At 39.0% G+C, this 14,931-nt stretch overlaps 1 protein-coding gene across 2 annotated transcripts in view; it reads right to left on the bottom strand.

Moving 5' to 3' along the window:
- Positions 1-732: 732 nt before the first annotated feature.
- Positions 733-14,931, bottom strand: part of LOC122558350 (kelch domain-containing protein 4) — a 74,056-nt gene continuing 59,857 nt past the window's right edge. For both annotated transcript variants that reach the window (XM_043706814.2, XM_087995839.1), the window contains one exon: positions 733-12,623. In XM_043706814.2, coding sequence (XP_043562749.2) covers positions 12,451-12,623 — 173 coding nt within the window. In that variant the 3' untranslated portion in view covers positions 733-12,450. The remainder of the gene's footprint in view (positions 12,624-14,931) is intronic.

Below are 14,931 nucleotides of genomic sequence, written 5' to 3'. Positions count from 1 at the left end.
AGAACTATGAACAACAATGTTGAAGAATAAAATTTTGACCACTTTCCAACCAGGCAAAAATATTTAACAGGTGGAACACAGTGAGAACGTCAAAATGTCAGCGTTTCTTTTCTATCTCCACAGATTGAATGTCCTACTTTGCATTTGTCTTTGTTTTTCTGTTTTAATTTCAGGTTATGAGTATTTACATTTTGCTTTCTTTTCGTCAGTTCAGAAATTAAGTTGAATAGTCATCAATTAATTTGCATTTTTGTGCTATTCTTTACTATTCTCACAACTGAATGAACTGAGTGGCTCCAAATTGTCTCACCAGAGTTGAGAAAACCCAGGATTGGATTCATATCTTTGTCCGCAAACTTAAAAGCAATGCTGCAACATGACTGATCAATTTCAATAATTCGGAGCTTGAATTTAATAATCTGTAGAATAAGCACCAAAACATATCAAATTTTATGCTGCAAGATCACAACAATAAAGACTTTGAAAAATTAAGATTTGGAGACACCATTGTTGGACAGGGGTGTGCAAAGTTAAAAATCACACAACACGAGGTTATAGTCCTACAAGTTTATTTGAAAGCACTAGCTTTCAGAGCGCTGCTCCTTCATCAGGTGATTGTGGAGAATAAGATTGTAAGACACAGAATTTATAACAAAACTTTTGCTATAAATTCTGTCTCTTACAATCTTATTCTCTACAATTAACTGATGAAGGAACAGTGCTCCGAAAGCTAGTGCTTCCAAATAAACCTGTTGGACCATAACCTGGTGTTGCGTGATTTTTAACTTTGAAAAATTAAGTCACCACTAAAGAAGGGAAAGTAGACCGCAGACAGGTCAAGAAGAATATGCAGATGATATCATTTGTAACTTTGATTAGGGTTGATTCAATGATATACCAGGAGTGGAAACCTAATTTAAGTGTAATGGAGTCATAGGCAAGAAGGACACAGATATAGGAGCACACACATCCAAGTACATGGAAGAAGAAAGAAAAGTTGAAGGAGTTTCAACCATTCCTGAGGAGAGAGTGGCAAAGGATTATTTTTGATGATTTGAATGGGAAGGGGCCAGTAACAAGAGAACCAGTTCCAAAGTCGGCCAAGACAAACGGAAATGTATGGTCAGTTCAGTGGGAACAGAGACAAAAGAAGAACTAAATCACACAGAGAAAATAAGCTCAGAAAGAACATGGGGGAGATCGAAGAAAATAATATGTGTTTAGATTTAGGGTAGAGGGAAACATGGCTTGATAGGGCAAAGGAAGCAAAGGCAGCAGAAATACATAGTTTCAGTCTTCACAACAGACTTGGAGATATGGCAAAGAGTAAGACAGCAAGATATAGATAAGCTGGCAGAATGAGCAGATAAATAGCAGATCGAATCAAATACAGCAAAAAGGGAGATGATGTATTTTGACAGAAGGGTTAAGAAGAGGTCATGCAAATTTAATGGAACAAATCTAAAGGGTGTGCAAAGACAGTTGGACCAGAGAAGGTGGGGGTTGCAGTGGGGATGGTCTTTGGATGTGAGAGAATGTATTGAGAGAATAATTTGTAAAACGTATGGGACCTTGAACTTTAGATAGAAACATTGAAAAAGCAAGAATGTTACATTGAAGCTTTATCAACTGGTTAGGTCACAAGTAGAATATTGTATCAAATTCTGATCATCACACTTCAGGAAATATGTGACAGTTCTTGAGAGGTGTTGAGCAGATTAACTAGAATGATTTCAGGGATGAGAGGTTTACCGACAAGATTAGGTTGGTCAAAGGAGATTGTGGTGATTCGATTGAAGTGTACAAAATTATGACAGGTTCTAGATTATTTACAATATATATTAATGACCTGGATAAGAAAAACAAATATACTATAGCCAAGTTTGTAGATGTCACAAAAATAGTTGGAAAGGCAATTGATGAGGATTATGCAAAGAGTCTGGAGAGGGATATAGACAGATTATGCAAGTAGGAAAAAGCTTGGCAGATGGAATGTAACATGGGGATATATGAGTTTATGCACTTTGCCAAGATGAATAGAGGAGTTGAACATTATTTACATGGAGAAAGACTCCAGAAAGCTATGGTACAGGGGAATTTGGGAGTCCTCACCTATGAATCACAAAAAGCCAGTATCCAAGTTCAGCGGGTACAGAGAAGGCAAATGGAATGAAGGACTTTATTTTGAAAGGAATAAAGTATAAAAGTAGGGAGGCTTTGCTCAAATTGCAAAAAATACTTGTTAGACCGCAGGTGAAATACTGTGAAGTTTTGATCCCCATATTTAAAAGAATGCTGGTACTGGAAGAGTCCAGAGAAAGGTCTCAGGTATGAAGAGAGTTGCTTTTGAGGAGGGATTGAATACGTTGGGCCTGTACTCATTGAAGTTTAGAAGAATGAGAGGTTTTGTTACTTGACTGAGAAATAAAAGCTTCCTTCCTGTCTCTTTGGTGATGAAACTGCTAAATATTGTAAGTCAATTGGTAAACTATTAAAAATAATAAGTTCTATCTGTTTGCTTCAGTGACAATATAGCCTAGTTAATTTGAAAAGAAATGTATTGGTCAAGGCAATATGATCATAAGATGTAGGAGCAGAAGTAGACCACTCAGCCCATGGAGTCTGTTCTGCGATTCTGATAATCCTTTTCCCCATAATTCTTGATTCCCTTAATGATTAAAAATCTGTCTAGCTCAGCCTTGATTATTCTTAATGACCCAACCTCAACAGCACTCTGTCGTAAAGGATGCCATAGATTTACAACGTTGTGAGAGAAGAAATTCCTCCTCATCTCTGGGCTTAGACTCTCCCACAAGGAGATATAACATTTCTGCATCTACCCTGCCACGTCATCTAATAATTTTGTATGTTTCAGTAAGGTTGATATTCCAATGAAGACAGGCCCAATCTACTCAACCTCTCCTAATAAGACAGTCACAACGTACCTGCTGTCAGCATTGTGAACCTTCTCTGGATTGCTTGCAATGCCAGTATATTTTTCCTAAGGTAAGGGATCTAAATCTTCTCACAGTATTCCAGCTGTAGTCTAAACAGTGCCTTGTTTAGTTTTAGCAAAACCACCCTACTTTCATACCCTGTTCCCTTTGAAATAAAGGCAAACATTCCATTTGCCTTTCCTATCACCCACTGAACTTGGATACTAGGTTTTTGTGGACAAAGATTCCCAAATCCTTCTGTTCTGTCACTTTCTGCAGTCTTTCTCCATTCAAACAATATTTATCTCCTCTATTCGTTCCAAAGCACCTAATCTCACATTTCCCCACATTATATTCCATGTGTCAAGTTTTTGCCACTCTCTTAACCTGTCTATACCCGTCTGCAACTCTTTGTGTCATCCTTACACTAATAATTCAAGCCCTAGCATTGACTCCTGCAGCATGCCATGAGATATAGGTTACCATTCTGAAAATACCCCACTAATCCCAAACCTATTTCTTTTATTAGCCAATCCTATAACTATGCTAATATACGAGCTCCGATACCATACCTACATCTTAATAAGTAGCCTAAAGTGTGGCATGTTATCAAGCATCTTCTGAAAATCCAATTATATTCCATCCACTGCTTCACATTCATCTAGTGTGCTTGTTAACTCCTCAAAGAATTCTAGTAAATTTATCAAGCACATAAAGCTATGTTGACTTTGCTTACTAATTTTATACATGTCTAAATACTATTACATCCTTTATAACAGATTAAATTTCCAAAGAACAGATATTATGCCATTTGAACTATAGACACATGTTTTCTCTCTCCCTCACTTGTTTTAAATAAAGATGCTACATTGTGCATTTATTTCAATGCAAGGGGCCTAACAGGGAAGGCAAATGAATTCAGGGCATGGTTAGGAACATGGTACTGGGATATCATAGCAATTACTGAAACATGGCTCAGGGATGGTCAGGACTGGCAGCTTAATGTTCCAGGACACAAATGCTACAGGAAAGATAGAAAGGGAGGAGGGATAAGGGATAGCATTACAGCTGTACTGAGGGAGGATATTCCTGGAAATACATCCAGGGAAGTTATTTGGGTGGAACTGACAAATAAGAAAGGGATGATGACCTTATTAGGATTGTATTATAGACCCCCTAATAGTCGGAGGGAAATTGAGAAACAAATTTGTAAGGAGATCTCAGCTATCTGTAAGAGTAATAGGGTGGTTATGGTAGGGGATTTTAACTTTTCAAACATAGCCTGGGACTGCAATAGTGTGAAGGGTTTAGATGGAAAGGAATTTGTTAAGTGTGTACAAGACAATTTTCTGATTCAGTATGTGGATGCACCTACTAGAGGTGCAAAACTTGACCTACACTTGGGAAATAAGACAGGGCAGGTGACTGAGGTGTCAGCGGGGGAGCACTTTGGGGACAGCCACCATAGTTCTATGAGATTTAAAATAGTGATGGAAAAGGATAGACCAAATCTAAACGTGAAGTTCTAAATTGGAGAAAGGCAAATTTTGATGGTATTAGGCAAGAATTTTCAAAAGCTGATTAGAGGCAGATGTTTGCAGGTAAAAGGACGGCTGGAAAATGGGAAGCCTTCAGAAATGAGATAATAAGAATCCAGAGAAAGTATATTCCTGTTAGGGTGAAAGGAAAGGCTGGTAGTTATGGGAAATGCTGGATGACTAAAGAAATTGAGGATTTGGTTAAGAAAAAGAAGGAAGCATATGTCAGGTACAGGCAGGATAGATCGAGTGAATCCTTAGAAGAGTATAAAGGCAGTAGGAGTATACTTAAGAGGGAAATTAGGAGGGCAAAAAGGGGAAATGAGATAGCTTTGGCAAACAGAATTAAGGAGAATCCAAAGGATTTTTACAAATACATTAAGGACAAAAGGGTAACTAGAGAGACAATAGGGCCCCTCAAAGATCAGCAAGGCTGCCTTTGTGTGGAGCCGCAGAAAATGGGCAAGATACTAAACGAGTATTTTGCATCAGTATTTACTGTGGAAAAGGAATGGAAGATATAGACTGTAGGGAAATAGATGGTGACATCTTGAAAAATGTCCATATTACAGAGGACGAAGTGCTGGATGTCTTGAAATGCATAAAGGTGGATAAATTCCCAGAACCTGATCAGGTGTACCCTAGAACTCTTTGTGAAGCTAGGGAAGTGATTGCTGGGCTTCTTGCTGAGATATTTGTATCCTCGATAGTCACAGGTGAAGTGCCGGAAGACTGAAGGTTGGCTAACATGGTGCCACTGTTCAAGAAGAGTAGCAAGAACAAGCCAGGGAACTATAGACCAGTGAGCCTGACGTCGGTGGTGGGCAAGTTGTTGGAGGGAATCCTGAGGGACAGGATGTATTTGGAAAGGCAAGGGCTGATTAGGGATAGTCAACATGGCTTTATGCGTGGGAAAATCACATCTCACAAACTTGATTGAGTTTTTTTGAAGAAATAACAAAGAGGATTGATGAGGGCAGAGCGGTAGATGTGACCTATGTGGGCTTCAGTAAGGCGTTTGACAAGGTTCCCCATGGGAGACTGGTTAGCAAGGTTAGATCTCACGGAATACAGAGAGAACTAGCTATTTGGAGACAGAACTGGCTCAAAGGTAGAAGACAGAGGGTGGTGGTGGAGGGTTATTTTTCAGACTGGAGGCCTGCGACCAGTGGAGTGCCACAAGGATTGGTGCTGGGTCCACTACTTTTCATCATTTATATAAATGATTTGGATGTGAGCATAAGAGGTATAGTTAGTAAGTTTGCAGATAACACCAAAATTGGAGGTGTAGTGGACAGCGAAGGTTAACTCACATTACAATGGGATCTTGATCAAATGGGCCAATGGGCCAAGAGGTGGCAGATGGAGTTTAATTCAGATAAATGCGAGGTGCTTCATTTTGGGAAGGCAATTCTTAGTAGGACTTAAACACTTAATGGTAAGGTCCAAGGGAGTGTTGCTGAACAGAGACCTTGAAGTGCAGGTTCATGGCTCCTTGAAAGTGGAATCACAGGAAGGTAAGTGAAGGCGGCATTTGGTATGCTTTCCTTTATTGGTCACAGTATTGAGTACAGGAGTTGGGAGGTCATGGCTGTACAGGACATTGGTTAGACCACAGTCGGAATATTGCATGCAATTCTGGTATCCTTCCTATCAGAAAGTTGTTGTGAAACTTGAAAGGGTTCAGAAAAGATTTATAAGGATGTTGCCAGGGTTGGAGGTTTTGAGCTATAGGGAGAGGCTGAACATGCTGGGCTGTTTTCCCTGGAGCGTCGGCTGAGGGGTGACCTTATCGAGGTTTACAAAATTATGAGGGGCATGGATAGGATAAATAGACAAAGTCTTTTCCCTGGGGTGTGGGAGTCCAGAACTAGAGGGCATAGGTTTACGATGAGAGGGGAAAGATATAAGAGAGACCTACAGGGCAACTTTTTCACACACTGGGTGGTACATGTATGGAATGAGCTTCCAGAGGAAGTGGTGGAGGAGAGTACAATTGCAATATTTAAAAGGCTTTTTGATGGGTATATGAATAGGAAGGGTTTAGAGGGATATGGGCCAAGTGCTGGCAGGTGGGACTAGATTGGGTTTGGATATCTGATCAGCATGGAGGAGTTGGACTGAAGGGTCTGTTTCCATGCTGTACATCTCTGTGACCGTATGACTATGGCAGTTTTCAAAACTTCTGGTACTTCTCCAGAATCTAAAAATTCCTGGTAGTTAACTCACTTAATATAAATATCCCATCAGGTCCAGGGGACTTAAGGTTTCCTTCGTACTTCTTCTCTAGCGAGAGTTACAAGTTAATTAAATAGATACATTTATTTCCTCTCCTCCTTTTGGCTTTTGAATATTTAGTGTCTGGAGTCTTCCAGCATAATGCCAGATGCAAAGTATTTTTTCAACTCTCCTTCCATTTCACAGGTTTCCCTATTATTATTTCCCTAGCCTCAATCTCTAAGGAGCCTATGTTCACTTTGGCTTCTCTCATTTTATATATTTATATATCTGTCTCCTGCTGTCTGTCTTGACATCAGTTGCAAGTTTATCCTCAAAGTCCACTCCAGTCAGATCTGTCCTCATTCCTTTGTGGGAGAGTTTAAGATCAAAGGGCATAATGTCAGAATAAGGGGTTGCACATTTAAGACAGAGAGGAGGAATTTCTTTTCTCAGAGGGTACTGAATCTGTACCCTCTGAGAGCTTTATCACAGAGGGCTGTTGAGGCTGGGTCATTAAGTGCAATCAGTAAAGGAATGGAGAGTTATGGGGAAAATGTAGGTAAGTGGAGTTGAAGAATAGAGCAGACTTGATGGCCTTCTTTTGCTTCTATGTCTTATGGTTTTATGATCTTACAGTTAATGTAACAAATAAGAGCTGTTTACATTTGATTTTGTAGGGAGCGGGATAAGGATTTAAGGGGACGCAAAGAACTGTAACTCTGTACCTCTGTTTACATGTGTGGTGAAACCAAAGTCAATGACTGCCACAAGAAATTGGATGGGATCCTGAGGGAAATAAAACTTGCAGTGCCACAAGGGTAGAGTGACTGATTGGATTGTTTTATAGATAGTCTACGTGGATCAAATCTCCCAATTCTGCAAGGCGTTGATTCTATGACTATGCCCAGTTCTAGCAGAGTGCTTCACAGTAATGCTTAATGTAGACCAGCTAGATTTGCCAACAAATAGTTCAACTTTGTGTGTTGTGTGTCATATACTTGAAAGTTTGTGCCTCTTGGACATAAGGAAATAAAAATGAACTGTAAAAAGGGGATCAATGAGAGTGGGGGACAGTATGAGTTTTACTGGGGTCAAGAGCAGAAATGAGGCAATGATTGAGCATTTCGACACCTGCTAAAACATTGTAGTAAACAGAGAATCAGTGTGAGAGAAATGGTTTCAGATTCTTGGGGCAATGGCACCAGCAATAGGCAAAGTGGGAGCAGTACCAGATCTTCACCTGAACTGTGCTGGGATCAATGTTCTTGCAAAACATAAAACTAGGGGAATAGACAGGGCTATACTAAACAATGTGGCTGAGAGAACAAGTTTGGGAATACTTGATAAATTCAGTATAGCAGGCAAGGGAAGAGAGCAAGATCGTAATGAGGGAAATGGTGATCAGAGCATGACTTGAAGGACAGAATGTACAAACCTGAGTATAACAACAGATTACAAAAGATAAAATTACAAAAATTGTGAAAAGACAGAACTAAAGGCTTTGTATTTGAATACACATATTACTTGCAATGAAACAGGTTACAGTGCAAATAAAAATATACACAATCTAACAGCCATTACCACAAATTACTACAACATGTCAAAGATTGGGATTAGAATATTTAAGTATGCATACATTTTGACAGCCAGGATGCAAGATTGCGTTTGAAGGGCTGTTCTATTAAATAATGATTAGTGTTTTACTTGTCCCCAGTAAAACACATATGCCTCCAACATGCATTGCTCCCCTTTTTACTGCATCATCCTCATTTCCTTAAACCCAAGAGGGATACATTTTAAAGTAGTTGGCACACTGCTTTGGTGCCATGGAGGGAAGGGATGCTGAATTCATTTTGCTGGAAATTGTTTACGTACATTGTAACACAAACCAAACAGTAGGACAGAGCATACAGGAAAAGATAAAGGGATCTTATGAGAAAGGTATGCCAATAGACTAGATCAGGGTGGCAATAGTAGCCTGGATGATGAGTCCATACAGTTATTCCAGGGCAGTTTTTTTAAAACAGCATGTTCTTATGTCAACCAGGGTGTAGACTATACCAGATCGGAGAGGAAATTAATTAATGAGCTCATTATAGACACCCCAAGCTGCAGTGATTTGTCAAATGCTGATTTTCATATTCAATTTGAGGAAGAGTGGATCAAAAGCTTGTGTTTTAAACTTATAAAAGGCAAATAGATTTAAGGAGAATCCAAAGGGATGCTACAAATACGTTAAGGACAAGAAGGTAATTAGGGACAGAACAGGGCCCCTTAAAGATCAGCAAAGCCATCTGTGTGTGGAACTGCAGGAGATGCTTGGGGGGGTGGATAGTAAACTAGTATTTTGCAAGTGTTTACTGTAGAGAAGGAAATGGAAGATATAGAATGTAGGGAAATGGTGACATCTTGAAAAATGCCCATATTACAGAGTGGTGGTGTTGGACATCTTAAAATGCACAAAAATGATAAATTCCCAGGACCTGATCAGGTGAGAAGCTAGGGAAGTGATTGCTGGGCTGAAAATTGCTCTCCAGCATCTGCAGTCCTCACTTTCTCCAAGTGATTGCTGGACCCCTTGCTAAGATATTTAGTCACAGGTAAGGTGCCGTAAGACTGGAGGTTGGCTAACATGGTGCCACTATTTAAGAAAGGCAGTAAGGAAAAGCCAGAGAAATATAGACCGGTGAGCCTGACATTGGTGGGCAAGTTGTTGGAGGGTATCCTTAGGGACAGGATGTACATATATTTGGAAAGACAAGGACTGATTAGGGATAGTCAACTTGGCTTTGTACATGGGAAACTGCGTCTCACAAACTTGATCAAGTTTTTTGAAGAAGTAACAAAGAGGATTGATGAAGGCAGAGCAGTGAACATGATCTTTATGGACTTCAGTTAGGCATTCAAAAAGGTTCCTCATGGTCGACTGGTTAGTAAGGTTAGATCACACGGAATAGAGGGAGGACACGTTATTTGGAGACAGAACTGAATCAAATGTAGGAGACAGAGGTGGTGATGAAAGGCTGCTTTTCAGTCTGGAAGCCTGTGACCAGTGGTATGCCACAAGGATCAGTGCTGAGTCCACAGCTTTTCGTCATTTATATAAATGATTTGGTTGTGAATGTAGGAGATATGGTAATTAAGTTTGCAGATGACACCAAAGTTGGAGGTGTAGTGGACAGCGAAGGAGGTTACCTCAGAGTACAACAAGATCTTGATTAGATGGACCAATATCAAGCAGTGGCAGATGGAGTTTAGATCAATGTGAGGTGTTGCATTTTGGTGAGACAAATCAGGGTAAGCCCTATACACTTAGCAGTAGGGTCCTGGGAAAAGCTTTTTCCCTGTGGAAAAGACTTTGGCTATTCACCTCATCTATGCCCCGCATGATTTTATAAATCTCTATAAAGATCACTCTTCTGCTTCCTACATCCACAAAATTAACTTGACAATTATTGAATCATTCTGCAAATGTGTTAATTACTTCCTTTATTTCATTGCAGTCCTCCACTGTATCATCTACTCTCCAATCTGATATTATCCATTAATTTTGAAATTGTACTTCTGAACCAAGTACTAAATCCTTGTTGAACACCACTTTCAACATTCCTGTCAATCTAACAAATTTACAATTAAGAGTAAATAAGGCTGCCTGCAAATATGTAGAACCTTGGTGAGACTACAACTAGAATACTGCATAGTTTTGGCTTCTTCAGTTATAGATGGATAAACTTGCCTCAGTGGAACAACTCTGAAGAAGCACAAACCTGAAATGTTTCTCTCTCAAAAAGGTTGGCAGATCTGCTGAATTCTGCCAGCCTTTTCCGCTTTTAAGATTTCCAGCATCCGCAATATTTTGCTTTTATCATGGAATCAGGGATTATTCTTTGGGGAGTGACTGAATCAACTGTTTTGTTTTATTCCTTAGAGTTTAGAAAGTAGAGAAATGTTTACATTTCTTAAGGGGTCAACAGAATACATGTCAGGAGGATATTTCTCCTGGCTGGGGAGTCTAGAACTAGGGGTTACAGTCTTACAATAACATATGGCCAGTTAGGACAAAAATGAGATGAAATATTTCAAAGGATTGTAATCTTTTTGAAATCTCTACTGTAAATACTCAGTCACTGGGTATATTCATGATAAATAGATTTGGATTCTAAAGAAATCAAGGGACACTGGATCAATTGAAAAGGTATCAATTGAGACAGGGTATCAGTTGAGATCTTATTGAAAGGTATTGCAGTCTTCAAAGGCCATTTATATTTATAGCTACCAGTACCTCCCAAACATAATAAATAGGTGAAAATTATCACGGCTTCCAATGTTGTTTAAGAAATTGTAATTGAGCCTTGATTTATGCATTGATATTTCAGCAGTTTGAAAACAACCATATTGTCAGAGATTGCATACTGTACTTTTTTCTTCTTTAGTGCTAACTTATTACTGACAAAAGTTGTGCTTCCCAATAAAGCCAGCACATTAGTCAGAGATGCGAGAGATGCGGCCTGTCAGTTTGATTTGCTAATGAAAGAGATCCAGAGAACAGATTATGGCTTAAGTTATAGTGTATTTAACAGTAAAATAAGTGGTATGTTAACACTTCTGTTAAGTGCCTTGGCAATGTCTTACTGCATTAAAGGTGCTATGCAAATAAAATACAGTAACAAGTCATTGCCAGCACCCTGTTCAATACCTGCCACATTACTCTTATATAAGTAGAAACATAAAACCAGATTTGAAAGGTTAAGTAAATAGATTTTGATATAGGCACACATGAAGTCCTGTACCTTGAACCCAAAAAGTATTGACCAAGTTAATTAGTAAATGATGTAAAGCTATGCATAGTAAAAGGTCCAAAGATCATTAAATTGTCATGAACAGGCACAGAAAATAATCAAAAAGGTTAATGAAACTTGGGCCTTTAAAGATTTAGAATATAAGATGGCAGAAGTCTTGCTTCAGTCATACAAATCAGTGGTAGAATTATACCTGGATTTCAGAAGGTTAAAATGATGAGGTATTCTTGTACAAATGAGATTATATGTTGGGAAATTTAGATGGTTAAGGGATGATTTGATCAAAGTTTTCAAATATTAAGAGGAATAGATAGGGTACAATGGCACAGATTTGAAGGGCAAAATAATATCATAGTTTGATTCCTAATTAGTACAAAAGTGCTCTTCCAACCAAGCAAAGGAAACAAAATCTGGAGAAACTCCCCAAATCAAAACATGTACATTTTAGTGGTTGAGTCTAAGATTGAAATACAATTCAAGCTCATTTTCTTGTTGATTTCTTTAACTGCTATGTGCAAACCAAATGGACAGTGCTTCCCATTTAATAATTACTATTAAACTTGAGTCTTATGCCTGAAGTACATGTGCAAATAATTAATGTTGGTCAAGAAAAGTTATTTTTCTTTTTCTTCTATATTACAGTAAAGTTAAAGGGATATTCACAAATAACCTTGACTTTGCCATGAAGTATTTAGAAAAACCCAAAATATATTTAAAACCAAACTCATTGAAAAAGCAGTACAATCACTATAAATCAATGGGATGCTGAAGAAGTAAAGTTAATGAAACGAGATTCAGAAAACATACTTAAATGGTAACAACGTTGAAGTTGTCTGAAATTGGCTTGAAGCTTACAAAGTAGAAAACAAAATATCTGAATAAATTTAATGAACAATAAACTTCAGCATATTAACAAATGATTAGTGACAAGAATTCAGATCTGCATAATTCTGACCATCAAACATTGCCATCATAAAATGTCTTTGCCATTGCTTGTGCCATCTTCAAAGCTTTTTTCTCTTTGGCAGTTTGGCCCAAATTATCTTTGGCTAGTTGAATCCAGTATGATTCTGTGCGTGACAAGTATTCTGAATAAGGTTCTTCTGACTGGACTGGAGGATGGTCATCTCCTAACAAAGCAAAAGAAATAGTTTATAATTTCAAATTCTCTTACAATCTCAAAAGCAAGGCCAACTTCTGTTGAACTGGATCCTCTTACATACAATATTCCAGTTTGAACTATATTTCGATGTTAATCAAAATCAAAGTTCACCATTGCAATAAAATGATGCTCATCTTCTTTACATTCAGTAATGATGTTGTGGACTCTTGGGTCAACTATGCCACTTGCAGGCAGCATAACTGCATTTGTTCACATTGCCCAGAATGCAATACCAACTGCAAAAGCACATTGACAAAATTCCCTCAGCAGAAAGATGGCACAACAGTGTTGCTTTATCACATTTCAGTAGCTCTCAAAAAATAATTTCTGAAGTAAACTGAGCTATCTGAAATAAATAGGCATACCAGACTAAGGGATGGATCAATAAGAGATGCACCTTCAGATACAGAAGGTCTGCCATCTTTTAGAGGGATTAATTAATAAGGATTGAAAGGATCCTTCCCCTCGGGTCTCAGGACCAACCTGGAACGAAACTTCAGTGCATCTGAGAAACATATTTCAGAATTCCAGCCAAGGAATTTCAGAAATCTTTACTGTCAAAGACTGCTGATCATATGACTCAATCTTTGTAGTCTAGACTGCTCTACTATTGTTGACAATCACACACCACCAGGTTATAGTCCAACAGGTTTAATTGGAAGCACTAGCTTTCAGAGCACCGCTCCTTCATCAAGTGGTTGTGGAGTACACAATCGTAAGACACAGAATTTATAGCAAAAGTTTACAGTATGATGTAACTGAAATTATACATTGAAAAAAAGTTGATTGTTTGTTGAGTCTTTCATCTGTTCGAATATCATAATAGTTTCACTTCTTTCATGTGTAAATCACAAAAGTTTTTTTTCAAAAAGTTGCATTCTCAGGTTATCTGTAACAATTGGTATTAGCTAGACAATATGTTGAAGATGTTAGCCCCCGTGTTCTCTGTCTGTGCCATAATGTTTAGACTGATTCTAATCTAAAAGGTGAGATAACAGAGTCTTACATGAATTCATGCAGTTTTTGAGCAAAGTACAATGTAACTCTGCAAGTACAAATTCACCCTACAAACGTACATGTGTATGTGTGCATGTGGGTCTGTGTGTGTGTGTGTGTGTGCGTGTGTGCGTCTCTGTCTGTCTGTCTGGGTTGAGGGGGTTGAGAGTGCCTGTGAGAGAGAGTGTGTATGTGAGTGTAGAGTGTCTTAAGTCTGTGAGAGGGTGTGTGTGTGTGTGAGAGTGTGTGTGAGAGAGAGTGTGTGTGAGAGAGAGTGTGTGTGAGAGAGAGTGTGTGTGTGAGAGAGAGTGTGTGTGTGAGAGAGAGAGTGTGTGTGAGAGAGAGAGTGTGTGAGAGAGAGAGAGTGTGTGAGAGAGAGTGTGTGTGAGAGTGTGTGAGAGTGTGAGTGTGAGTGTGTGAGAGTGTGAGTGTGAGTGTGTGTGTGTGGACTTCGGGACAGGCAGCAGCGAAAAGTGGCCAAGCAGAGGCTGATAGCTAAGTTCCGTACCCATAGGGAGGGCCTCAACCGGGACCTCTGGTTCATGTCACACTACAGGTGACCACCATTGCACGATATACACACACACACACACACTCCTACACACACACGCACGTGTACACAGACACCCCTATGCACACGGACACACGTATACACAGACATGCACACACACCCTTACAGACACACACACTCCCACATGCACCCCCTCAGACTTAAGACACTCTACACTCACATACACACACATATACACTTTCTCTCAGACAAACACACACACACACAAAGACCCACATGCACACATACACATGTATGTTTGTGGGGTGAATTTGGACTTGCAGTTACATTGTACTTTGCTCAAAAACTGCATGAATTCATGTAAGACTCTGTTATCTCACTTTTAGATTAGAATCAGTCTAAACATCATGGCAAAGACAGAGAACACAGGTGGCTAACACCTTCAACATATTGTCTAGCTAACACCAATCGTTACAGTTAACCTGAGAATGCAACTTTGTGGGGAAAAAAAAGGTTTTGTGATTTACACATGAAAGAAGTGAAACTATCATGGTATTCGAACAGATAAAAGACTCAACAAACAATCAAGATATCTTTCAATGTATAAGTTCAGTTACATCACACTGCAAACTTTTGCTATAAATTCTGTGTCTTACAATTGTGTACTCCAGAACCACCTGATGAAGGAGCAGCGCTCCGAAGGTTGGTGCTTCCAATTAAACCTGTTGAACTATAACCTGGTGTTATGCGATTTTTAACTTTGTACATC

Source organism: Chiloscyllium plagiosum, unplaced genomic scaffold, assembly GCF_037043375.1.
Source record: "Chiloscyllium plagiosum isolate Xiang-an unplaced genomic scaffold, Cpla_swu_hap1 HiC_scaffold_17, whole genome shotgun sequence".
Lineage (NCBI taxonomy): Eukaryota > Metazoa > Chordata > Chondrichthyes > Orectolobiformes > Hemiscylliidae > Chiloscyllium > Chiloscyllium plagiosum.
The sequence above is the reverse complement of the archived record's forward strand: the minus strand, read 5'-3'. Positions and strand labels throughout refer to the sequence as shown.